Consider the following 24,130-nt stretch of genomic DNA (forward strand, 5'->3'; position numbering starts at 1 on the left):
TCAAACAGGCGAGGACAATTTTGTAAGAATGTAATGTGGTCTGATGGAAGCATGTTCGTGATGAAGGTACGAAGTCGCGAGTAGGGTAAATCCATGTCATATATAGAATACGACCGTACATCGACCTTTCAAAGACGTGGTGCATCCCTGAACACATCCATATATCCATGAAGGGGAACAAACATGGTCAACGACTCCAAGTTACCCAAATTGCCTCTAATGGGAGAGAGTGTATTGGTGAGACTAAAAGAAGGACAAGTCCCGTAAAACTCCGCATTCCGCCATTGTTGTGAGCGACACGCGAATAAGCGCAAGATAGCGACAGATATCTCGTTCTCCTCCAGATTGATGGAGAAATCCAAGCGGTGGGTTCCACTGCGGTCCAAAACCATGCCCATGACTTCTAGATATAGTTCATCGGTTATCCCGACATTTGAGAGGCCTTCGAAATCTACGTCATTAACAGTCACAATGCAGCACCGGAAGCTCTTCATCGGGAAATTCTTCGAGGTAGGCAGAGGATGATGGTAAGAAAATTTTTTGGTCCACTCATGACCAGTGGTTCTGTCTAATATGGAAGCTCTCGGCGCGAGATTTATCCTATACCACTTTCTCCAGGGCGGAGACACCCTGAAGATTATATAACTTCTTTGCGGATGGGTTGCGCAACCCGGGAAGCGAAGCTATTCTCCGTGCGCTACCATAAAGTCTACACTGATATGGATCTATGCATTTATCCGGGGTTGTGGGGATGTAGGACCGGCCTAAGGCATCTTTGGAGATGAGCTTAAAAGCACCCGAAAGTAGGCCTGTCCGTGAAATGCAAGTCACCTTCGAAGGATCTTGTAAATGTAATGCAGTATACCAGATGTTCGATTCGAGACGGAGTACTCCATCTAGAGAAGTATCGTGTCTTGAATCCGGCAAAACTCCCTCATCGAATGTCATAGAGAGGACCTCAGCTTCGCCGTCTTCCTGCTCCCGCGGCCATTTCCTGCTCTGATTGTATTCGCCGACTGCTTTTCGCTGACTACGAACTGGACCCCGTGGCTTCTTCGTCGTGACTACAGCATAAGATTTGGGTGTAGCAGCCAAGGCAACACGGTCACTAGCTATGCTCCTCGGGAGTAAAGGGACTGTTAGGAATGGTCTGGGGGCATCGACGTCGGCAACGAGCCAACCAAAGTTCACCGAGAAGGGGACTGTAGATTGGCAGTTCCACAGTATTCTGTGCAACACGCTTCGTCTCTGTGATACTTACTCAGAAGAGCTTTTTCGCCCTTCCCGATCCTTTCCTTACTCTTTTGCCCCAAATATATTTAAGCTTCTCATCATTCGTCACCTCCCCAATACCACAAGATGTTTTCGTGAAGAGGAATGTTTCACACTCCGACTACTCGGACAACTGGAAAGCCTTGGCAAGGCCCTCCAGTTTTTTTCCTTCGACACACGAATCGAGTCTGAAGTAGTCGGGCCAGCATTTGATCACAGTGAACCGGAGTACCATACACGGGTCCTCTCAGCTCGTCTTCATCCGAAAAAGAGGCAAGGGGATCTCAGGAAGGGGTAAATCTGACGAATGGGACACCCCGAAGATTACTGCGGAGACCAAAACGTTGCGAGAGGTGTAAGCAGCGGTCTTCAATCTACTCATTTTTGCAATGCACCTCGAGACGGCCATTATTGATATGACGGATGACGGTTCTCGCCCCCTGTCAAGCTACACATTGTGTTGACGATGGATTCCCGCTCGGCGAAGTGGTCGTATCGAACAAGCAATGTCGTCGTCGCCAATAGATTCTTTATTCATCGAATCTATACTTAACAGGGAGATATCGTCCAATCACGGATACGAGAAAGGGAAGAAACTTACTTGACCCGTGTTTTTCAGCTACTTTAATTGGATATCTGAGTGAGAGACGCTATGACCCCTGACACGGAGGACGCGCCGGATAGATGATACCAATTGCTCTTTTTTCAGAATAACGAGAAACGGGCGCGTTGCTCGCTGGCCCTCGATATTGGTTTGGGTGCTATTCCTTGTATACAAGCGGAAGAATCTGCTTTTCCTCGTTGCATTGGCTGTTACATCGATATTTGCCAAGGCTCATGTTGACTGTACACCCGCCGCCACACATACGTGGGTTTGTCCGGCTTCGCCGAGTTCCACATTGACGACTACAGGCAGGCGCTTAATGTCATGTATGTATGCTGTCATATACTACGAAGACAATCAACAATCAGGCATCCATGGATACCGATAATAGAACTCAGACTCGCCTAGTATCCTTCCATACGCCTGTTATCCACATCGAAGTGGCTCCCCATAGACGATGTAATCTCTGGTACATCGTCTATCCTCGTGCATACGGCATGGCGGATAGTCGAAAGCCCTTCGCTCCTCCGAACCAACCTCAACCATCCGATTCCAGCACCGCACTCCCAAAACAAGGTTTACACCACCGATTCTGGTTACGCGAACGCCCCAGCACTGCGCTGGAGGATTTTCTGGCGGCGACACCGCCAATCTTGAAGGCGAGGGGACAACGAGCATAATGGTGAAAGTAGAGAACAAGGTAATAGAAAAGCTGCAGGTTGAGGTTTTACTCGGCGACGGGCAGCTAGGTCAAAGACTTAGATATTGTGGATGCTGGAAGTATTCATATCCCGGCGAAACCAGATACGAGAAGGCCACGCGAAGGGGAGAAGACAGGATATACTGGAGTGGTGTGAGTGTCTGAGCATTGGATGTGGTATTAAGGGTTTGATCATCTCTCAGCATTGATACAGTGTCAGCTTTGCTTAACTCGAATTCTGGGTCGTGGAAGAACTCGTAAAAGGTGACCGGCTATCCGTTTTTTTTAGTACAAGATAAGAAGAAGGTAGTAGCACACACCTGGGAGGAAGATTTTCAATCATCAAGTTCCTGCTACCTTTCCATTATCTTGTAGTCCTTTGTCGATAAATACTATGACCTCAACGAAGATGGATATTGTGTCAAGAGGTAGCAGTGTTCAAGAATGGCGTAAGAGACTGAAAAGCAAGTCGTCAGTAAAATGAAGGCCACACACACATTCCCCTACAGACCAGCTGGCCACCACGACGTTGCAAAGGTGAAGGAGGAAGGGTCGAGGAAGGAAATCCCGGAAGTGACCGAGTTTGTCAGCACTGGCTACTTCTTACACCACTTGCTGCAACAACATTTCGTCAAATTTGCGCCATTCCTTGGTAGGCTCGGTCTCCCGTCTCTTTCACAGGCCGAGGAGAACCGGGAATATCCTCGAGTCGTCGCTTGAGATAGGAAGTAAGCGGACACCGCGAGCCGCCAATCCGTACGTAGGTTCGGACGTCGTCATCTGGGAGAGGCTCGTATTTGAATGTGCCAGGGTCATTCTCGTCGGGGAGTGGAGCCAAGGCTATAATTCGGTTGATTAGACGAACTCAAGTTCACAGCAAAGAGAAAGACACACCTTTCATATCACTCTTAGTCAACGGCCCTACCTGGCGTCATGCGGATTAACGCGTCTTTATATACGATAAGGATATGAGTAACAGATGAACAAAAAAAAGCCAAATGTACTGATCGCAGTTTTCAATTCGAGCAGCTGACACTCCGTGTCTCTTGCTGTCATTTTCATGCTGCGAGAGAATCGAAAATTCACCTTTGCGACATTGAAAAAACGGTATATCATGTGGACCAATCAGTTGTACTCATTGGATCCATTTGTATGCCAGACATCCAAGGCCAACGTTGGACTCGTGATGGACAACGACTTCGACCACCCAGAGCTGAATTGCGAATGATTTATGTAAACGGCAGGTTATTTGTCAAAGGAGGACAAGGAAATCAGTGATGAGAAGGTGTGCCTCGCAGGCTAATTCAGCGACGTTGATGGAAACGGGGGGGTGGCTTGCCCCCCTCCCTCTAGTGTTGCCTATGACTCGGCTTATCGCAACTTGACGCGAGGCATTTCTGGGCGGTTCGTTCGGACTGTTCAAAAAATAGTAGTTAGTAATGTGTACAGGACACAGTAGTTGCTGCGCTCAAAATCGACTTTGGCCTTAAGCGAATAATCGGCAACTAATTTGGTAGCAGGATGATACTATTTCAACTGTCGGGAGGGTTGCCGTGACTCAGTATATGAAGGAAAAGAGATGATAAGAATGTTGGATGCTTCAGAGGCGTCGGATTCAGACAAAACCATCACTTTACACCTTACAGTACTAATATATAGTTGGTATGGCCCTTCGCCAGATTTTAGCCGCACCGCTCGTTGTGACAAATTGAAATACAATCGACGCCACATGACCACATGTTTCCGAAAGTTTACTTTGTCACCACCACCGTTGTTCTACGCGACCGAGCCTAAAAGCAGTTCAAAATGGCTTTCGCAGGATTCTTCCTTGACCCCCTGTTGTCGCTCTACCCTCCTCGAGCTTGTATGCCTTCCAATGCGAGCGGTTCCAGCTCTTCGGAGGATACTTCATCCTCCTCATCTTCACCCTCATCCTCGTCGTCGTCATCGTCATCCTCCTCTTCTTCTCCCCCCACTTCACAGAGAAAAACTCCGCCTCCAAATGGGCCTGTTCTCAAACAACTGCGCTCCTCTGTGCAGAGCACCCCGCTCAGCAATCACGCCCAAACCGTGAATCCAGCTGCCAATGCGGATTATCTTGTCGCAGATTTCGAGCGGTACATCATAGAAGATCTCAGAAACCGCGTTTTCATGTCCGCCGACCATTATTTCACTAATATTCTCCATCTTCCTCACGACTGGCGGACAAATGACGACATAAAATCCGAAATCAAAGCCCTCAAGGACAACGCTGTATTCAAGAATCGTGTAAAAACCTACGTTGCATTATGCAATAAGCGCAAGCCTGGGGAAAAAGCATTCTATCATCCCCATAGCCTGATGTGTAACAGCGCGTTCGACTTTCTCGGTGCCACTGAAGACTCTGCACTCGGAATGTATCGACAAGACGCGAAGCCAGTTGACGGCGGTTTGGAAAAGAACGTCCCTGACACCTTGGGTGTTCTTCGCGCCATGTTCAACAGTTCCGGAAACGTGGTTGACAACATGAAGGACAAAGGCCCAGAGTATAACTTTTCGTGGGCACAAGCAATGCATTGGCAGGAATTCAAGCCCAAGGCATACTATCTCGACGAGGGGACCGATGCTAAGTACAGAGTTCTAACAGCTGGTAAGCCTCCGCTTTTTGGACATTCTTCTGACTAATCCCCTTCATTCAGGCAAGAAAGATCCTCGGGGAAAAGTGCGGGGAAAAACCACTGTACATCGAGACCCTGGGAGCATCCTACCCCCCGTCAAGTCGCGCACGAGCTCCGCATCGAACAAGCGTCGTTTGGAAGACGACACTCGTGTCCGGTCCAAGTATCCACGCTCTGGAACGACGCCCGAAGTTTCGGAGGCCAGGAAACGGACAGAGCAATCGGCGTCACTCAGTTCTGTAAAAGGGAGTGTGCCAGGGGATAGAACAAAGAAAGAAGCAAAAGAATCCCGAGCGCGACGTGCAGTCCGGCTCCAGTGTGGTCGTTATGCCCTCGAGATGCTATCTAGCGCAGGTTTTCGGACGCACTGCATTGGTGCTCTTGTTGCGGCAGGACGCATACAACCCCTCTACTACGATCGCTCCGTCATCATTGTGTGCAAACCAATTGACATGTTTAAATCGCATGGCAAGCGGCCGAAGACTATCGAAGAGGTAGTGACGGATGAGTTCGCGGCAATGCTCATCGGATTGAGTCGCCTTACTCTGAAGCAGCGGGGCATCCAAGAAGAATTCTGCGATGACAGAGCGCTCATCGAGAATCACAAGGTGTACGTGGGTAGGTGTGGCAACCCCAAGGACAAGGAGAATTTCGACAAGACGGCTATCTTCGTTGGGGTGAAGCTGAAGCTGAAGCTAGGTGAAGATGATAAGAAGGTTGAGGTCACGCTTGGCCGGGTTATATCGCGTCAGCCTGGGATTGTCGGTCGGGATACTTGTGTCGTTGAGGCGACATCGGAGCACGAGGAGTGGAAGGGTAAAGAACTGGTCGTCAAGATCAGTTGGCCTGCTGCCAGTCGAAGATCAGAGGCAGAGTTTGTCATTAAAGCCAGAGAGAAGTCGCGATCCATGCGGCAAGGGAAAAGGCCGGACTGGGCGCTAGACCATTTACCCGACATTCTTCTTTCTCAAGACTTCGGCAACGATGCGGATTCCACCCAAGCGAATCTCGTGGCATTTTTCGCAAAGGCTTTATTCGCAGATGAGGAAAAGTTCGAGTATGAAAAACGCGTCTGCCGAGTCACCGTCCAGGAGAGGTTGTATCCTCTCGAAGAATTGCAGACGGTTGAAGATTACGCTCAGGTCTTTTTCGATATTTTGCAGAGTCCGTCCATTGTTTTCTTTGTCCTAGCAGGTTCTGACGGTCACCGTAGTTCACAAATGGCTGTATGATCACCCAGGAATCCTTCACCGTGATATCAGTCCCGGGAATATTATGTGGCGCCGAACTGTCGATGGTCATTTACGTGGAGTCCTCAACGACTTTGACTTGTCCTCCTACCGACATGAGACTGGCCCTTCATCGCGTCAGCGCACTGGTACGCTACCATACATGGCACATGAGCTCCTGATCAACGACGAAAATGGGCAACCACCCAAGCACCTCTATCGACACGATGTCGAGTCCATCTTCTACATCATCCTCCTTCTCTGTTGTCGTTACAAAGTCGAGGCTAAACAAGACCCCGCTGGAGGCTCAATCCTGGAACGCACGCAAGTCCGTTCCTCATTCGACAGCTGGTATAAAGCCGGTCGTGATGATTTGAATGACAAGAAAGGCAATTTCCTTATTACACATGGCCCTCCCATAGTGAATAGTGGCTTCACTGACTTTCAACCCTGGTTAAATGACCTTCACCAACAGTTTCTGGATGGACACTCTGCTCGAAGTTCCCACACCATCCGCCAAACACGTGGAAAAGCGACAGGCACCTTTGACGAAGAAACTCTGCAGAACTACGTTTCTTATTCGGTGGTCCTTAACATTTGTGGTGAATTTGCCGGTTTGCCCCTTGAAGTACACAACGACCAGCCCGAAGAGCTTGCTTAGTATGGGATAATCGTTGCTGAATATGTCCGTAGCATTATATAGTTTTGTGGCTTACATACTAGTTATTCCTTGCTGTGCCTGACCGACGTGTATACAAATCATCCGCAAGGCCTTGGATCCGGAGAGAGTACTTGATACTACAGTTCCAGCCCTGATATCAGCGTCTGTGAAAGGGTGTGGGACTTTTACTACCAGAAAGCAAAATTTGCCTTCACTCTTCAGTCTCCATAACGTACTTCCATCTCAAACTTTGCTCTTTATTATTCCATTATTCCTGTGATCCGTTATTGGAATTTCACCGGTTTATGTAGGATACAAATTCTAGTTTGGGGACGACCCTCTGCCACTCTTCAACGTCTCATTTTTCTCTGGATGTACACAGTCGTAGTCCATCACGATTCCAACGTTGGCCTTGGGTGTCTGGCATACAAATGGATCCAATGAGTACAACTCATTGATCCACCATGGTGGACCGTTTTTTCAATATCGCAAAGGTGAATTTTCGATTCTCTCGCAGCATGAAAATGACAGCAAGAGACACGGAGCGTCAGTTGCTCGAATTGAAAACTGCATCAGTACATTCATCTGTTACTCGTATCCTTATCGTATATAAAGACGCGTTAATCCGCATGACGCCAGGTAGGGCATGGGCATGATGCCGTTGACTAAGAATGATATGAAAGGTGCGTCTTTCTCTTTGCTGTGAACTTGAGTTCGTCTAATCAACGGAATCGTAGCCTTGGCTCCACTCTCAGATGAGAATGACCCCGGCACATTCAAATACGAGCCTCTCCCAGACGACGACGTCCGAACCTACGTACAGATTGGTGGCTCGCAGTGTCCGCTTACTTCCTATGTCAAGTGACGACTCGAGGATATTCCCAGTTCTCCTCGGCCTGTGAAAGAGACGAGAGACCAAGCCTACCGGATTTCCATCACGCTACATAGACGGCTAGGCCTGTTTGCGGCGCGCCAATTTAAGACGGGAGTCTTCGTTACTGCCCGTTTGTATACCAACCAATCTCAGTTTGTCAATGACGGGCAAGAGTGGAATAAAGTGACAGATAAACCAAAAAATAATCGGTAGGAATGAACTTGAAAATTTCCAGCAAGAGTTCAGCAGGAATGGTGCGTATTGACGGTATACGTGCTCGACCTCCTGATGTTACAAATTGCGCAGCTTCGCTTTCTACTTTAACGGGCATCGCTCTTTCAGCCTACAAAGAATTAGTGGTAACGTCATGGCCCAGATTTAGAAACATACGCTGACGGCGACAGAAGCCAGCATATCCAGAAGGTCAGGAGTCTCTGGCCACGATGCCAAAATTTCGCGAGGCATGTAGAAAATATAGCTACTACAGTTGCACCCTTATATGGTCGTCAAAAACAATGCATACTAATAAGGAACAATTTTCATACCGTCACTTGTATTCTGTTTTGGTTACGGTCAGACAAATTCCTATGGAGAATTATAAACCTGTCAAGTTAATTGGTACTTGTCTCGACTCCAAAATGCCGAGGTATCGATCATCGCACTGAGGCCTCAAGGCCTCAGGAGTCGGACAAGACCAGGAATCTTCGAAGTTCCTTTCGAGCTCAGCGATCGTTCAACTTGTTGTTTCTTGATTCCAGAGTTGTTGTGAGTCCATCACAGACGATGCGAATACCAAAATCGTCATGTTGAGTTCTTTTCCGTGGTACGAGCCAGACGGACAGCTTGCGATTACCATAGCGGTCATCTGTCCAGATTCCGTAGGCATTGTAAACTTGAGTGATAATCGACGCCCAAGTATGTTAAAGAACGTGAATGGTTACAGCATCATAAGTTAGTCGTTGTTATCCTGTGTACAGACCCTGATGCATGATGCACGACTAGGGACACATTACTATGTGACAAATCGAACATTCGCAAATTAAAATATGTGGCTTACAGTGGCAAAGGATTTTAAGCGAGCTGCGCCTCTATTCAGATAAGTACTGAACGGAAACTAGCATGAGGTACATTGAGTGGTACTGTCTAGTGCTGTGTGTTATAAGCGACAGTTGAACGAAAAGCGGGAAAACGGCTGTTGCCGCCGGCGATACGCCCTGAACTCGGGTAGTTCCGATTTTTCTTTCTGCAACAGGGTTCGATGAATTCGAAGCGACCGCTGAAGGCAACTGAAGGAGAAGAAATCAACTTGTTGCTCTAGTTATCTCCTGGCCCGAGGGGATATTATGAAGGGCTTATATGTCTCTATCTCTTTTGATCTTCGCTGTTGCCTCAGATGCTGAACTCCCGCTGATGGACTTTTTCGGCTCTTGACACTGCCAGACAGGCAGGCAGTGCAATGATGTCCAACTGTTTCCCCATCTCACTTACCACAAAGGTGCAATTAAGCGGCAAACATGTCCGTATGCCCTATTGTTCTTCCTATGGCTGAAAACTCAGGTTTTGGCACTTTGTCTTGGATACAGTGTACGAGTCGGGAACTTACTATGACTTGGCGTGTAGTCGCTTGGTCTTTTAGTTCGATATCAGTCTTGTTCACAGGGGGGGGCCATATTTCCGGTGGTCTTAAGTTCTAGATGATCCGAATGGCCTTAATGCGACATTGTGACACGAGTATAGTCCTGCTTTCTCTGGTGTACAACTCGGCATTCCCCAAGCATGGCTTACAGGGCCACATTGATATTGCCGTCGTTGCTGCCCTACCAGCAAAAATGTTCTTTTCTGACCGACTAACTCGCGTCATATACAGAGCCCCGATTTTTACGCAGCACTCTTTGATGTCAGAATCTAGTAATCACGACGAGCCTTATTCATTCTGTTCAAATCTATCAGATGTTTTGATTTTATGAGATCTATCATTATCGAAGCTTTGCGAGCTCTATTCTAAATCGTGAGTTTCCCTTGCCCTAACGGTACGTGTATGGAGCCAACGCTGACATGCCGAAATGTTCAGGTGGTCACCTGGCAGGGCTCTCACTGGATGATGGATTGGCGATTCAAACGCCCTCCAGGACAGTTTTCAGTTCTAGCCTGTGGCCTTCATTCAGCTGCTAGCTTCATGCTTCATGATTGTAACCTGTGGGGTTCTGAGGTACGCGACGCTTGATCCCGAGAAATCTTCACAGATCCTTGTGCCTTCCCTTACCGGAACATCCCGACCACTTGTTTATGATTGCCCGGTTCGGTGCATTGCGAAATGTTCAATCTCGCATAAGTAGCCTGTACGCGAGAGCGTAGGGTGACGACGAGAATTCTTTTCTAAAGTAAGTGATATTCCGCGGGCTTGACGGCGAAACCTCCCCTGGAATTGTATCATACAAATCCTGAGAACCTGATGTCGAAGGTTCTCTAGTCGGGCCCATGATTTGACAATAACTTTAGAAGTCTCCATTCAATGGAATCATGCTCATTGACTTTTTCCCTGCATCACAAAGGTATGATGATGTTGTTGCACCTATTTGCGTATCGTGGTATTTTTTTACTCTTAGCTCGGAACAGGGTTCACCGTGCTCCTTATCAAAAAGTATATAACACCACAGATCTTGACCACCTCGACCCTGCTGATCTCGAAATCCCTCCTCGATTGCTAACGCATCATCTATGCCGTCCCCTATCGTTGAAATGTCAGTATGGGAAAGGTTGTCTGCTATGACGGTTCTGCTGAAACAGACTGCAGATATGCGCCCCTCATGGTGGGAGCCTTTCTGACTTCAGTCCTGTATGGTGTGAGTCATTATTGCGCCCAGGTTACCGCATCAGAGCTGATGTTCATGTGAACATAGGTAGCTGTAATGCAGGTGAGCAGTAACTCAATGCAGATGTCCATCATTTTACACATGCTTTGTCCAGATGTACATCTACTATCAAACCTCGCAGAGGTACGAATTACATATCCCCTCGATGGTCATTGCGGTGCTGATATCATCGACAGGGATCCTCGATGGATGAAGTTGTTTGTAGGACATATTTCTCATCTCCATGAATTTTGATCGACACTCGACATAGATATTATATCTCTTACTAGCAGAGACGACGAACACTATCCTCGACATAGGTATTGTCTTCGAGCCATTGATTTTGAGATACGGTACATGCACATGTTCTAAGTTGGTTTCTCCATCAATCACGCTTTTTACGAGGTTCCGAAATCCCGACAATACGTTCGCCATTGCGTGAGTTGCGCTATTTTTGACTTTCGGGTTATATCCAACTGACATACATGTTAGTACTACGCGCAGGTAAGGCCTTCTCTCTTGGAATGGGTGCTCATTCTAACCGGCCCTGCAATTCACAGACGGGGTAATGACCGTACGTATATATCTTATTAAGAATTATTTTCCTCAGAAGACGACGACTATTTTATCAAAGGTCCTCATATCGACCCCTGTACAGCTGTTTATGGCATGGCGTATCGGAATCATTGCGCAGTCCAAGATACCCCCTCTTGTGATTGCAGCATTTTCGTTTACTGCTATGGGTATGTTCATTTCTTATATTGTTCCTGATCTCACCATCTCTCTTTAGCCGGCGGAATCTGGACGACGGTCTCGGTCAGCCTCAAACCTGATTACCACCAATTCGTAGAATTCCGGGCGGCGCCGACTACATGGCTAGTATCTTCGGCCGTCACTGATATAGTTGTATCCTGTTTTCTGGTATATTCGTTGGTATGTACGTGACTTCTAATGTCTAGCCAGCTCGCTAACAGGTTTTATCGAAGTCAAAAAAGCGGAATGTTTTCAGCGATGATATCATAACAAGGCTCATACGCTGTAACCTTCTCTCAAGCATCACGTCAAAATGCCTCGCTCATTGACCACTCGTAGACAACGTCCAGACTGGCACCATTACAGCTCTAGCTGCACTGGCTGACGCCATCGTATTTATAACCGATGACGTAAGTGTCGTCACTCTATCCGCGAGATAGTTTGCTCACGCCGATGGATAGGCATCTACCGTGTAAGGCACAGTCCGAGTTGCTGAACTCAATTGATAAACATTCTACTTTCTCAGATTTTTTAGCTGGGATCTCTGTATTGCGAAGCTCTATTCTCTCTCGTTACTGTCTTCGTGAGTGTCAAGATCCACTCTGGACATAGAGCTTCCTCTTATCTTCAAATTAGGCTGAACGCAAGGAGCAGCGCCAAAGCCTTAAAGGCCTATGAACCCAATCCACTCTTCAACACTTCAGAAGAGACATCAGCTTCATTGCATTTCAGGGTACGTTCCACCTGCGAATCTCTTGACGCTGATATTGAATCCCGGTGATTGCAGGCGCCACCCTTAATGACGGTGGGTTATTTAATTTTGCAAAGCGTCTGTCCTGACATATGTAAATGACCACAGATTACGCCCAACAACGACATCTATGAACTTCGGAGTGTGCCCAGTCCACACTCGAAAAGAGACTTGGAGGCAGCAGAAATATATGTTGAGCAGGAGGTGTTCAGCCGACGAGACAGTGAGGTTCGACCCCCTTCAGAGCTATGATTGTGATTACCCGACCCAGGCGCGGTCGGTTCGCGGAATGTGGCTTACACATTACTTGCTTATAGCCATCATCATCTTTAATATCCTCCCCGTTACTGTATCCACGTTTCGTAGTTAGGTTCGCCGAGATCAAGTCCGCTGTTCTTCAGCGTAAGCAGTTCTTGTTTGAACCTGCAGCTAAGTGCCAAGCATTTGTGGCTGAAATTGAGCCACGAACACTGTCCGGCACCGAGTCAAAGGACATCTGCTGTCAATGCCGTAGTCGTACATGCTTCAGACGTCCTTTCCTCCATGGGCGGCAAAATCAACGAATTGTTGTCCCTGAGCTCGTAACATCGTGATACCCGGAAACCGTGGCAACCAAGTATCGAGGTTTCCTACAACACAGTGCAGACCTTGATAGTTATTTCTACAAGTATTTTAGGATCTGCTCATCGCTGAACATTCTTATTCCGTAGTCTCACCTCGTACTGGCATGTTCGCAACGATCATCACAATTTCCCAACAGCATATCTCTGAATAGTTCCACTGCCTTGGTTCCAGTCGCGGACGGACTGATTACCGTGGTGTCCCTGCTCGAATTCAAAGTTCCAAGGCGCATGGCTGTATCATACGTTACACTAAGTCTTCTTGTCTGACAGTGCATTTACTTCTTCAAGTTAGTTGGTATTCAAATCAGAACAATTAAAACCATCGCAGACACGCACTGCAGCAAGGTTAAGGATGTTCTTGTGCTCCTTTAGTATACCTGTCAATTCTACCGCGCGTTACGGAACATATTACTCTGAAGTCTCTCTCACGTTCTCAAAAGATAACCAAGTAAAAATACTCCTCCTTCCTGCCCGAGGATCTTTCGACGCATCAGAAAGCTTCCAACTACTCGTCAATTGTGCTGGATGCTGTAAGGTCAGCATAATAAGCTCGGACACAACACACAACCAAGGTTTCTGAACGCGCTGTTCTACCCTTCCTGGGCGAACTCCAAAGTATGTGCTGCTTTTTCTTACATTTATAATGCTAATTCACAAGGAATTCAGCCCTATACGGGCGTTATGATGGTGGGAGGTCTACTTGCCTCCAGTGGGATATGTAGTACTTTCTTGCTTTATTTGGTTGGATACGCTTCCACTGAAAGCGTTGAGTTGATACAATCACAATTCTCTCTCGGGTAGATAATACTGATAACAAGTGCGGACATATCATATCACAAGGTCACAGGTCGGCCAGGGACGCCGCTCATGCTTCGCCATACAAAGTCTTCTCCAACGTTCCGCAGATGTCTTGCCAACCCTTCTGTATTTTGGCCTTATATCTGAGATCTAGGCACAGACACTCAAACAGCGTTTCAAGCCGCATGTCATCTTCCAGCACAACAGAACTAGGATTCAATTTTCGCGTACACAGTTTAGGAACTACTTCCCCGCTAACTCTGTAATTTTGGCAGCAATAGCTATTAACCACGATCAGTCACACACACATTGGGGCAATCTTCGGAAATCCACATACATTGTGGGTCTAGGCCCTGATGATTGATTTGCTCCCAAAGACCGCCTGAGCCTGGAGGAGAGACTCTGTTAGCCGCGGATGAGCGTACTAAAACCCAAAACGCACCTTCTTTAGTCGCACCCATGTAGGCATACTTGGGCGTAAGCCCCCGCTCGAGGAGCCATGTACCGTATTTGGATCCAAGCTGTTGTATTAGTGAGTAAAATGGCAATGAAGGCCGCTCCTGACGACCGTTCAGCTTCATTGGCATTGCGGCTCCAGGAGCGGGGAAGCCAAAAAGAAACTGACCCCAGTTTTTTTGTTAAATGTTTCCACGATGAGAACGAAGGGACTCGACCCAATCATTTTCGCTACCTGTTGAAAAAAGATATTGTCACCAGTGAGACATGGTGAACATATCCGGGCCTGTATTCTCACCTCCTCATCCACAGAGCTTAGCGTCGGTTTGTTTATCAAACCCACATCGATGCCCTTCTGCCGGCAGCGTAGTACAGCATCCCACGACCTATAGAGCATCTCGCCAAACGACACGACATACCCGGCTTTGCCTGCGGCGATGACCTCGTCCTTGCCTGGGATGAACTCATAGCCGTCGCCAAAGTACTTGCTTTTGCCGTCCTCTGCGAGTATGTAAGGCACCTTGGAGCGGTTGGAGAAGACGAATCGCAATCCACGGTCGAAGAAGATGCGTTTGACTATAGCGATCATTTGGAGGGGATCGGCAGGAAAGTACAAAAAGGATTTGAACTCTTCTAAAGCGTTATCAGTGAAAAGCGAATTGATACCAAAGTGACAAGTATTGTCGGCCTAGTTGCGAGGTTAGCGACAGGGTTCATTAACGAGCACGCAAATATTCACCATTTCGTCAACGCCAGAATGGGAGAAATGGCACAGGACGTTGGAAAAGTTATAGCGGGCCATGCTGATTTCGGATATCACCATCTCGATGAAGGCAGAGAAGGTGGAGAACACTCCAAACTTGTTAGGGTCGAAACCGAAACCGGCAGCAGCAGAGAAGTTACCGCGCTCCATGACACCAGATGTAACGAAGACCTCGGGGTGCTTCTGGTGTATGGCTTTCAGACCAGTGGAACCTTCCAGGTCACCTGTCATGCTATAAGATATGGAAAACGTAGATATTCAAAGAAACATACTGTCAATAACCATGACCTTTTTGGAGGCTTCCTCTTTGCTGAGCCCGTCGAGAACAATGTTGACGGCTTCACCAAAAGTAGTCCGATTGGCGCCAGTCTCTTTGGTCGAGCCGATATGAACATACGGCTGCTGTTTGGCCTTAAGTTGGTGCAGCATGTCGGCAAAGCCTCCACGCCCTCTGGATTCGAGGTACTTGATGGCGGATTCAACGGGGACAGCGTCGTGTCCTTTCGGTTTTCCCTCTATGTCAATGATACCTGGAGCCATCGGACGTTTAGAGACAACAGCCGCCGGCCCGGGAGTGGTGACGACAGTGCTGATGGCGCCCCACAGTGCATCAATGTCTTCTCCTTGAACAGTAAGTACATTGAGACCGTGTCCTTGAAGCGTCTTTGTTATGTTGAATCCCTTGAGATATTCGGAGGGATGACCAGAGATGGTAACGTCATTGTCGTCAATGAGTAGCTTGATGTTCAAACCTTTGGCTACGGCGAGTCGAGCTGCCTCGGCGTCGTTACCTTCTTGCTGAGAACCATCGGAGCCTAAACAGAAAACAGTTTTGTCCTTGTTAGCAAGAACGACGCCGTTGACAAAAGGCCTAGAAGAAAAGGGTCAAATAGCCTCTCAACGAAAATTGACATCGGCTATTTACCACATATGTCCGAGACGTCCGGATGAGAATTTGACTCCGGGAGTGAGACCCAGTTCAGGATGGCCGGGCAATTTTGAATAGGCCTCTCGGTAATGTAGAAGCTGCTCTGCAGGCAATGCGCCCTCTAAAACGGAAAGAATGTATTGAATTGCGACGCGGTGGCCTAGGAGAAAGAAATTTAGAAGAGTAGAGGTTATACGCTACCAGTGAAAACGCACCTGCTTCATCAAATAAAATAGGTACATAGTTGGACTGGGAATGGTTGAAGAGAGCGAGAGCGATACAAACTTCCGGAACGACATCATAGGCGCCACCTAACGATTATATCAGTACGACTAGACCCATGGCTTCGTATCCTTACCTGTATGCCCACTGAGTCCTCGAGCCGCACCAGTAGTGGTGAATAGAACAATAGCATCTCGAAGTAATTGGATGTTGGCCTTCAATGCAGTCCTCTCGTCATCGTCGAGCTTGGATTTCGCTGGATCCAGCGCAAGCCTGTAAATCCAGTTTAGTGCCTTTGGAGGCCAAGGTGAATAGAAGCTACTTTTTGAACTTGGTCAAGTCGATGGGGAACTTGTTGTCCATTATATGGATGCTGGTGGTAGCAAAGCAAACATTAATTGCTCGACTCTGCTTGTGTTTCACTTTCGATGCTTACACGAACTGACGATGATGAAAACAATGACAGCAACATTATTTATTTTATGACGACAGCGACACGATCGAGTTCGGCCTATAGCTACGGCAGTGTTTAGTATCGTATCGTATTGTAATAATTGAATTATAGCGCTCACCTCTTGCAACACAACAAGGACTGGATTTGCGCTCACACATTTCGATTGACTTGATAACTAAATTAAGTAAACCAGTTGCGACGGGAGCAGGCTTAATATTCCCACGGATGTGCCGAGCCGCATCTTCTTCCCGAAGCTGTTCACAGCCAACCCGCATCTACCGAAAATTCAGGAAACAGTCCAATGATCTCAGCCGTCCAGTCCTGGGCAGCTTTCATTTGCTCCTCCGGCGCAATTCCCTCCAAGTCGTCCTTGAAATCAAAGTAGCGCTGTATCGTGAGCAAGATCCGTGCATTCTCAATATTTAACCAGATTTCGATGTTGCGGAGCTTGTCTGAAGACGCTGAGGCCTGTGCGTCACAGTATATCGCTTCTGCTCTTTGCTTCGCCGCGAGACATTGCCTTGATGTATACTTCTCAGACGACGCTCCGGGGCTTATGCAACTAGACAATGTACGCACTGAGCGACGATCGACAAGCAATACTGCAGGACAGCCGTTTCTTCGGTGGATGGTTCTAACAAAGCGCGGCGATCCTCCAGATATGCATTGATTTGGGCGAATTTCGATTCAATAGACTGTTAGACCATGAGAAACCATTAATTAGTACTGGGCTTGCTAGTGAAGCGTACTTTCAGTCTTTTAGTCTTTTTGTCCTCTTCTATGCTCATGTGCCTGGCCCACCACGCGCAGCAGAATATTACAGGAACCGCGAAGCGCTGGTATGGACCCAACTGCACAAACAAACCGACGATATAGGTGTATAAGCTTGCGCTGGCGACCTGGTATTCAGCTGGTTCAGAAAATGCCAGTACCGTATCCGGCGCGACATACCAGTGCAATCGAGTATAGGCATTTCGAATAAAATCTCTTTGCCATCGTGCGGGTACCTTTGCACGGTAATAGGCGACTCGAAAAAAAGAGAGTGAAAGGTCGTTAGCAGCCTGAACGTTGAACAGTTTATGTACTTAGATCGAAGCTCCTCTGTACGTGATCATGTTTTGTATTGTATTCAAATGCTTATGCAAACGAACATTAGCCTTTCCACTAGTTGTCAACCTCAACACTGGTATTGACACCCATCGTAATGAATCCAGCAAAGCCCTGGTTAATAACTCCGCCAAGCATTTCCAACCTGTTCGCTATTTTTGTTAGCATGGCTGACACTTATACTCACTAACCAAACTGACCTGAAAACCGGGTTATATTCGCCCTCCGGACCATGGGAATCCTCAAAGATGTTGAGGGAGTCGCGCCAGTTGCGTGTCCGGCCAACGGTGTCTTTGATGGGATTCGTCGTATAGGGATGCATCTACAGGGATGTTAGACCGGGGTTGAGGAATATGGACCTAAAGGCGTACCTTGTCAACCTGTGAGTTGATCTCGTCGTCGAAAAAGAATTGTCCGACGTGGACAAGTTTGCCAGCCTCGAATGTGCCATTTAGAAGGGGAGTCCAGCTGGGGAAGACCTTGGCATGGATATGGGAATAATAAAGAGCAAAGTTTGAGATGGAAGTACGTTATGGAGACTGAAGAGTGAAGGCAAATTTTGCTTTCTGGTAGTAAAAGTCCCACGCCCTTTCACAGACGCTGATATCAGGGCTGGAACTGTAGTATCAAGTATTCTCTCTGGATCCAAGGCCTTGCAGATGATTTGTATACACGTCGGTTAGGCATAGCAAGGAATAACTAGTACGTAGGCCACAAAAATATATAATGCTACGGACATATTCAGCAACGATTATCCCATACTAGGCAACCTCTTCGGGCTGGTCATTGTGTACTTCAAGGGGCGAACCAGCAAATTCACCACAAATGTTAAGGACCACCGAGTAAGTAATGTGGTTCTGCAGAGTTTCGTCGTCAAAGGGCTTCGTGACTTTTCCGCATTCTTCGCGTAGCGCATGTGAATGCTGATCATAGAACCCATCCATGAATTGTTGACGAAGGTCCCTTAACCAAGGCCGAAAGTCAGTGAAACCACTATTCACTGCGGAAAAGCCACGTGACATTATGAAATTGCCTTTCTTGTCATTCAAATCATCACGACCGGCTTTATACCAGCTGTCGAATGAGGAACGGACTTGCGTGCGTTCCAGGATTGAGCCTCCAGCGGGGTCTTGTTTAGCCTCGACTTTGTAACGACAACAGAGAAGGAGGATGATGTAGAAGATGGACTCGACATCGTGTCGATAGAGGTGCTTGGGTGGTTGCCCATTTTCGTCGTTGATCAGGAGCTCATGTGCCATGTATGGTAGCGTACCAGTGCGCTGACGCGATGAAGGGCCAGTCTCATGTCGGTAGGAGGACAAGTCAAAGTCGTTGAGGACTCCACGTAAATGACCATCGACAGTTCGGCGCCACATAATATTCCCGGGACTGATATCACGGTGAAGGATTCCTGGGTGATCATACAGCCATTTGTGAACTACGGTGACCGTCAGAACCTGCTAGGACAAAGAAAACAATGGACGGACTCTGCAAAATATCGAAAAAGACCTGAGCGTAATCTTCAACCGTCTGCAATTCTTCGAGAGGATACAACCTCTCCTGGACGGTGACTCGGCAGACGCGTTTTTCATACTCGAACTTTTCCTCATCTGCGAATAAAGCCTTTGCGAAAAATGCCACGAGATTCGCTTGGGTGGAATCCGCATCGTTGCCGAAGTCTTGAGAAAGAAGAATGTCGGGTAAATGGTCTAGCGCCCAGTCCGGCCTTTTCCCTTGCCGCATGGATCGCGACTTCTCTCTGGCTTTAATGACAAACTCTGCCTCTGATCTTCGACTGGCAGCAGGCCAACTGATCTTGACGACCAGTTCTTTACCCTTCCACTCCTCGTGCTCCGATGTCGCCTCAACGACACAAGTATCCCGACCGACAATCCCAGGCTGACGCGATATAACCCGGCCAAGCGTGACCTCAACCTTCTTATCATCTTCACCTAGCTTCAGCTTCAGCTTCACCCCAACGAAGATAGCCGTCTTGTCGAAATTCTCCTTGTCCTTGGGGTTGCCACACCTACCCACGTACACCTTGTGATTCTCGATGAGCGCTCTGTCATCGCAGAATTCTTCTTGGATGCCCCGCTGCTTCAGAGTAAGGCGACTCAATCCGATGAGCATTGCCGCGAACTCATCCGTCACTACCTCTTCGATAGTCTTCGGCCGCTTGCCATGCGATTTAAACATGTCAATTGGTTTGCACACAATGATGACGGAGCGATCGTAGTAGAGGGGTTGTATGCGTCCTGCCGCAACAAGAGCACCAATGCAGTGCGTCCGAAAACCTGCGCTAGATAGCATCTCGAGGGCATAACGACCACACTGGAGCCGGACTGCACGTCGCGCTCGGGATTCTTTTGCTTCTTTCTTTGTTCTATCCCCTGGCACACTCCCTTTTACAGAACTGAGTGACGCCGATTGCTCTGTCCGTTTCCTGGCCTCCGAAACTTCGGGCGTCGTTCCAGAGCGTGGATACTTGGACCGGACACGAGTGTCGTCTTCCAAACGACGCTTGTTCGATGCGGAGCTCGTGCGCGACTTGACGGGGGGTAGGATGCTCCCAGGGTCTCGATGTACAGTGGTTTTTCCCCGCACTTTTCCCCGAGGATCTTTCTTGCCTGAATGAAGGGGATTAGTCAGAAGAATGTCCAAAAAGCGGAGGCTTACCAGCTGTTAGAACTCTGTACTTAGCATCGGTCCCCTCGTCGAGATAGTATGCCTTGGGCTTGAATTCCTGCCAATGCATTGCTTGTGCCCACGAAAAGTTATACTCTGGGCCTTTGTCCTTCATGTTGTCAACCACGTTTCCGGAACTGTTGAACATGGCGCGAAGAACACCCAAGGTGTCAGGGACGTTCTTTTCCAAACCGCCGTCAACTGGCTTCGCGTCTTGTCGATACATTCCGAGTGCAGAGTCTTCAGTGGCACCGAGAAAGTCGAACGCGCTGTTACACATCAGGCTATGGGGATGATAGAATGCTTTTTCCCCAGGCTTGCGCTTATTGCATAATGCAACGTAGGTTTTTACACGATTCTTGAATACAGCGTTGTCCTTGAGGGCTTTGATTTCGGATTTTATGTCGTCATTTGTCCGCCAGTCGTGAGGAAGATGGAGAATATTAGTGAAATAATGGTCGGCGGACATGAAAACGCGGTTTCTGAGATCTTCTATGATGTACCGCTCGAAATCTGCGACAAGATAATCCGCATTGGCAGCTGGATTCACGGTTTGGGCGTGATTGCTGAGCGGGGTGCTCTGCACAGAGGAGCGCAGTTGTTTGAGAACAGGCCCATTTGGAGGCGGAGTTTTTCTCTGTGAAGTGGGGGGAGAAGAAGAGGAGGATGACGATGACGACGACGAGGATGAGGGTGAAGATGAGGAGGATGAAGTATCCTCCGAAGAGCTGGAACCGCTCGCATTGGAAGGCATACAAGCTCGAGGAGGGTAGAGCGACAACAGGGGGTCAAGGAAGAATCCTGCGAAAGCCATTTTGAACTGCTTTTAGGCTCGGTCGCGTAGAACAACGGTGGTGGTGACAAAGTAAACTTTCGGAAACATGTGGTCATGTGGCGTCGATTGTATTTCAATTTGTCACAACGAGCGGTGCGGCTAAAATCTGGCGAAGGGCCATACCAACTATATATTAGTACTGTAAGGTGTAAAGTGATGGTTTTGTCTGAATCCGACGCCTCTGAAGCATCCAACATTCTTATCATCTCTTTTCCTTCATATACTGAGTCACGGCAACCCTCCCGACAGTTGAAATAGTATCATCCTGCTACCAAATTAGTTGCCGATTATTCGCTTAAGGCCAAAGTCGATTTTGAGCGCAGCAACTACTGTGTCCTGTACACATTACTAACTACTATTTTTTGAACAGTCCGAACGAACCGCCCAGAAATGCCTCGCGTCAAGTTGCGATAAGCCGAGTCATAGGCAACACTAGAGGGAGGGGGGCAAGCCACCCCCCCGTTTCCATCAACGTCGCTGAATTAGCCTGCGAGGCACACCTTCTCATCACTGATTTCCTTGTCCTCCTTTGACAAATAACCTGCCGTTTACATAAATCATTCGCAATTCAGCTCTGGGTGGTCGAAGTCGTTGTCCATCACGAGTCCAACGTTGGCCTTGGATGTCTGGCATACAAATGGATCCAATGAGTACAACTGATTGGTCCACATGATATACCGTTTTTTCAATGTCGCAAAGGTGAATTTTCGATTCTCTCGCAGCATGAAAATGACAGCAAGAGACACGGAGTGTCAGCTGCTCGAATTGAAAACTGCGATCAGTACATTTGGCTTTTTTTTGTTCATCTGTTACTCATATCCTTATCGTATATAAAGACGCGTTAATCCGCATGACGCCAGGTAGGGCCGTTGACTAAGAGTGATATGAAAGGTGTGTCTTTCTCTTTGCTGTGAACTTGAGTTCGTCTAATCAACCGAATCGTAGCCTTGGCTCCACTCTCAGATGAGAATGACCCTGGCACATTCAAATACGAGCCTCTCCCAGATGACGACGTCCGAACCTAAGTACAGATTGGCGGCTCGTAGTGTCCGCTTACTTCCTATCTCAAGCGACGACTCGAGGATATTCCCGGTTCTCCTCGGCCTGTGAAAGAGACGGGAGACCAAGCCTACCAAGGAATGGCGCAAATTTGACGAAATGTTGTTGCAGCAAGTGGTGTAAGAAGTAGCCAGTGCTGACAAACTCGGTCACTTCCGGGATTTCCTTCCTCGACCCTTCCTCCTTCACCTTTGCAACGTCGTGGTGGCCAGCTGGTCTGTAGGGGAATGTGTGTGTAGCCTTCATTTTACTGATGACTTGCTTTTCAGTCTTTTACGCCATTCTTGTAATGAACACTACTACCTCTTGACACCATATCCATCTTCGTTGAGGTCATAGTATTTATCGACAAAGGACTTTACAAGATAATGGAAAGGTAGCAGGAACTTGATGATTGAAAAATCTTCCTCCCAGGTATGTGCTACTACCTTCTTATCTTGTACTGAAAAAAACGAATAGTCGGTCACCTTTTACGAGTTCTTCCACGACCCAGAATTCGAGTTAAGCAAAGCTGACGCTCTGTAACAATGCTGAGAGATGATCAAACCCTCAATACCACATCTTTTTTTTTTTTGATCCATTTTGTACTATGTACTGGTATCATATACGCTAGCGTATGTTCGGATTATACTACTGTCCTATGGTAATTTTCCGTATTCAATGCTTTGTTAATCCGTAACTGGCAAGCATCCCGTGCTCATTGCGAAAATTTTTCGCGACCATCTTCCTCTGTGCCATCATGCCGGTAGAGTATTAAGATGGTGGACCGACCGCTTCTCTTCTGGCTGGGTCGTCTACTTTCCTCTCCCTTCTATGAGTTCTCATCCTCATCCATTTCTACCTCTGGGCATTGTCCAAATGTATCTTCAAATCTCCTCGTGTTGTTGAGGTATCTGATGAGGTGTGGTATGTTTCTTTGGACTGCTAAGATATGTTTGACCATCATAGCTTTCTCTGAGATGCCCATGGCATGTTGCATGGTTTTGCACTCATTTCAGTAAGCTAGGCATCAGATAAGGAAGTGGTGTGTGGATTCATTAGAGTGTGAGCATTTGGTGTATGTTAAAGAGATGGTGGTTGAGCCTGATGTGACTGGTTTGAAGCTACATCATGATGCTAGTGATTTTGCATGGTAAGGAAGTGGCCAATTTCCTGTACCAGCATGCAGTCTGTTGTGCAGATGCTGAGTCTATGTTTTGGAATCTAGAGAAGTGGGGTGACTTTCTCCAGGTTCTATCAGCTTGTTGTTTCTGCTTTGCCTAGAATTCCTGGAGTAGTGAAGTTTTGTTGATTGGTATTGGTTTTTGCAGTGGCACTGGTATATTCTGCTGCTCACTGACATTGCCTCATGCTGCCACCTTCACTTCTTCATCTGCTATTTCATTGCCTGCAATGCCTTAGTGCTCAGGGACCCATTGAATCTTGATCTTGATATCCAGATGTTGCAATAATAGCATGTCTATGTGTTAGGAATGTGCCAATTGATTGGGCTTGAGTGCACACATGGAGACTGACAGAGTGCATGGGAATCAATGAAGCTATTGGCAATGTCACCCTTGAGTTGAGGCCTAAGGATTTGGATTGACAGAATAGGGTTCCATTGGAGAAGTGAAGAGGAATATCCTTTGGAGAAGAATCTGATGGACAAGATAGAGAGAAGCTGAAGTGAGCACAAAGTGTAGATGGCTATCCAAGTTGATATTTGAACTGAGTAGTTACAGTGCTTGTACATGGTTTATATACTATTAGTAGTTACTTCTGAGTTGGGGTCCATTGGATTCTATTGTCAACTGTTCACTACCCTGTTGGGGGTCTAGATACTACAATATGAAATATGGATGTGA

The 24,130-nt window shown here is 47.5% G+C and overlaps 11 protein-coding genes across 11 annotated transcripts; 6 read left to right on the forward strand and 5 right to left on the reverse strand.

Moving 5' to 3' along the window:
- The first annotated feature begins 1,918 nt into the window (after positions 1–1,918).
- Positions 1,919–2,591, forward strand: BT62DRAFT_688308 (uncharacterized protein). The gene has a single exon (XM_043181880.1). It carries the CDS (start codon positions 2,209–2,211, stop codon positions 2,554–2,556), a length of 348 nt encoding a protein of 115 aa, XP_043033302.1. The 5' UTR covers positions 1,919–2,208; the 3' UTR covers positions 2,557–2,591.
- Positions 2,592–3,207: 616 nt separating this feature from the next.
- BT62DRAFT_1013426 (uncharacterized protein) lies at positions 3,208–3,477 on the reverse strand (the record flags this gene model as incomplete). Its single annotated transcript, XM_043178067.1, has 2 exons — positions 3,208–3,416; positions 3,471–3,477. The coding sequence occupies 2 exons, from the start codon at positions 3,475–3,477 to the stop codon at positions 3,208–3,210; spliced, it is 216 nt and encodes a 71-aa protein (XP_043033303.1).
- A 20-nt stretch (positions 3,478–3,497) lies between these two features.
- BT62DRAFT_938595 (uncharacterized protein) lies at positions 3,498–4,052 on the reverse strand. Its single transcript, XM_043187567.1, has 2 exons — positions 3,712–4,052; positions 3,498–3,662 (listed from the first exon to the last, which is right to left on the reverse strand). Exons 1-2 carry the CDS (start codon positions 3,722–3,724, stop codon positions 3,517–3,519), a joined length of 159 nt encoding a protein of 52 aa, XP_043033304.1. The 5' UTR covers positions 3,725–4,052; the 3' UTR covers positions 3,498–3,516.
- A 330-nt stretch (positions 4,053–4,382) lies between these two features.
- Positions 4,383–7,123, forward strand: BT62DRAFT_924453 (uncharacterized protein; the record flags this gene model as incomplete). Its single annotated transcript, XM_043184615.1, has 3 exons — positions 4,383–5,205; positions 5,255–6,397; positions 6,447–7,123. 3 exons carry the CDS (start codon positions 4,383–4,385, stop codon positions 7,121–7,123), a joined length of 2,643 nt encoding a protein of 880 aa, XP_043033305.1.
- Positions 7,124–7,587: 464 nt separating this feature from the next.
- Positions 7,588–7,988, forward strand: BT62DRAFT_1013428 (uncharacterized protein; the record flags this gene model as incomplete). Its single annotated transcript, XM_043178068.1, has 3 exons — positions 7,588–7,728; positions 7,767–7,806; positions 7,861–7,988. 3 exons carry the CDS (start codon positions 7,588–7,590, stop codon positions 7,986–7,988), a joined length of 309 nt encoding a protein of 102 aa, XP_043033306.1.
- Positions 7,989–8,075: 87 nt separating this feature from the next.
- Positions 8,076–8,883, reverse strand: BT62DRAFT_1013429 (uncharacterized protein; the record flags this gene model as incomplete). Its single annotated transcript, XM_043178069.1, has 6 exons — positions 8,076–8,121; positions 8,186–8,340; positions 8,388–8,491; positions 8,543–8,555; positions 8,620–8,710; positions 8,780–8,883. 6 exons carry the CDS (start codon positions 8,881–8,883, stop codon positions 8,076–8,078), a joined length of 513 nt encoding a protein of 170 aa, XP_043033307.1.
- A 1,633-nt stretch (positions 8,884–10,516) lies between these two features.
- On the forward strand, positions 10,517–12,838 carry BT62DRAFT_938599 (uncharacterized protein). Its single transcript, XM_043187568.1, has 19 exons — positions 10,517–10,549; positions 10,614–10,738; positions 10,792–10,840; positions 10,898–10,912; positions 10,965–10,993; positions 11,047–11,071; positions 11,121–11,202; positions 11,255–11,287; positions 11,342–11,353; positions 11,410–11,423; positions 11,484–11,592; positions 11,640–11,782; positions 11,836–11,887; positions 11,942–12,012; positions 12,064–12,074; positions 12,129–12,185; positions 12,239–12,335; positions 12,390–12,407; positions 12,462–12,838. Exons 2-19 carry the CDS (start codon positions 10,716–10,718, stop codon positions 12,603–12,605), a joined length of 984 nt encoding a protein of 327 aa, XP_043033308.1. The 5' UTR covers positions 10,517–10,549; positions 10,614–10,715; the 3' UTR covers positions 12,606–12,838.
- A 1,122-nt stretch (positions 12,839–13,960) lies between these two features.
- Positions 13,961–16,739, reverse strand: BT62DRAFT_688691 (transketolase). Its single transcript, XM_043181883.1, has 13 exons — positions 16,716–16,739; positions 16,580–16,660; positions 16,466–16,516; positions 16,280–16,416; positions 16,137–16,232; positions 15,919–16,081; positions 15,266–15,864; positions 14,970–15,217; positions 14,529–14,918; positions 14,400–14,465; positions 14,217–14,295; positions 14,112–14,162; positions 13,961–14,055 (listed from the first exon to the last, which is right to left on the reverse strand). The coding sequence occupies exons 3-13, from the start codon at positions 16,504–16,506 to the stop codon at positions 14,018–14,020; spliced, it is 1,908 nt and encodes a 635-aa protein (XP_043033309.1). The 5' UTR covers positions 16,507–16,516; positions 16,580–16,660; positions 16,716–16,739; the 3' UTR covers positions 13,961–14,017.
- A 103-nt stretch (positions 16,740–16,842) lies between these two features.
- BT62DRAFT_938601 (uncharacterized protein) lies at positions 16,843–17,378 on the forward strand. Its single transcript, XM_043187569.1, has 2 exons — positions 16,843–17,123; positions 17,180–17,378. Exons 1-2 carry the CDS (start codon positions 17,034–17,036, stop codon positions 17,297–17,299), a joined length of 210 nt encoding a protein of 69 aa, XP_043033310.1. The 5' UTR covers positions 16,843–17,033; the 3' UTR covers positions 17,300–17,378.
- An 826-nt stretch (positions 17,379–18,204) lies between these two features.
- Positions 18,205–21,267, reverse strand: BT62DRAFT_976514 (uncharacterized protein). The gene is made up of 3 exons (XM_043189236.1): positions 20,384–21,267; positions 19,192–20,334; positions 18,205–19,142 (listed from the first exon to the last, which is right to left on the reverse strand). Exons 1-3 carry the CDS (start codon positions 21,204–21,206, stop codon positions 18,466–18,468), a joined length of 2,643 nt encoding a protein of 880 aa, XP_043033311.1. The 5' UTR covers positions 21,207–21,267; the 3' UTR covers positions 18,205–18,465.
- A 269-nt stretch (positions 21,268–21,536) lies between these two features.
- On the forward strand, positions 21,537–22,091 carry BT62DRAFT_938603 (uncharacterized protein). Its single transcript, XM_043187570.1, has 2 exons — positions 21,537–21,877; positions 21,927–22,091. Exons 1-2 carry the CDS (start codon positions 21,865–21,867, stop codon positions 22,070–22,072), a joined length of 159 nt encoding a protein of 52 aa, XP_043033312.1. The 5' UTR covers positions 21,537–21,864; the 3' UTR covers positions 22,073–22,091.
- Positions 22,092–24,130: the final 2,039 nt, after the last annotated feature.

The sequence above is a fragment of the Guyanagaster necrorhizus genome (assembly GCF_019112545.1).
Source record: "Guyanagaster necrorhizus MCA 3950 unplaced genomic scaffold BT62scaffold_61, whole genome shotgun sequence".
Lineage (NCBI taxonomy): Eukaryota > Fungi > Basidiomycota > Agaricomycetes > Agaricales > Physalacriaceae > Guyanagaster > Guyanagaster necrorhizus.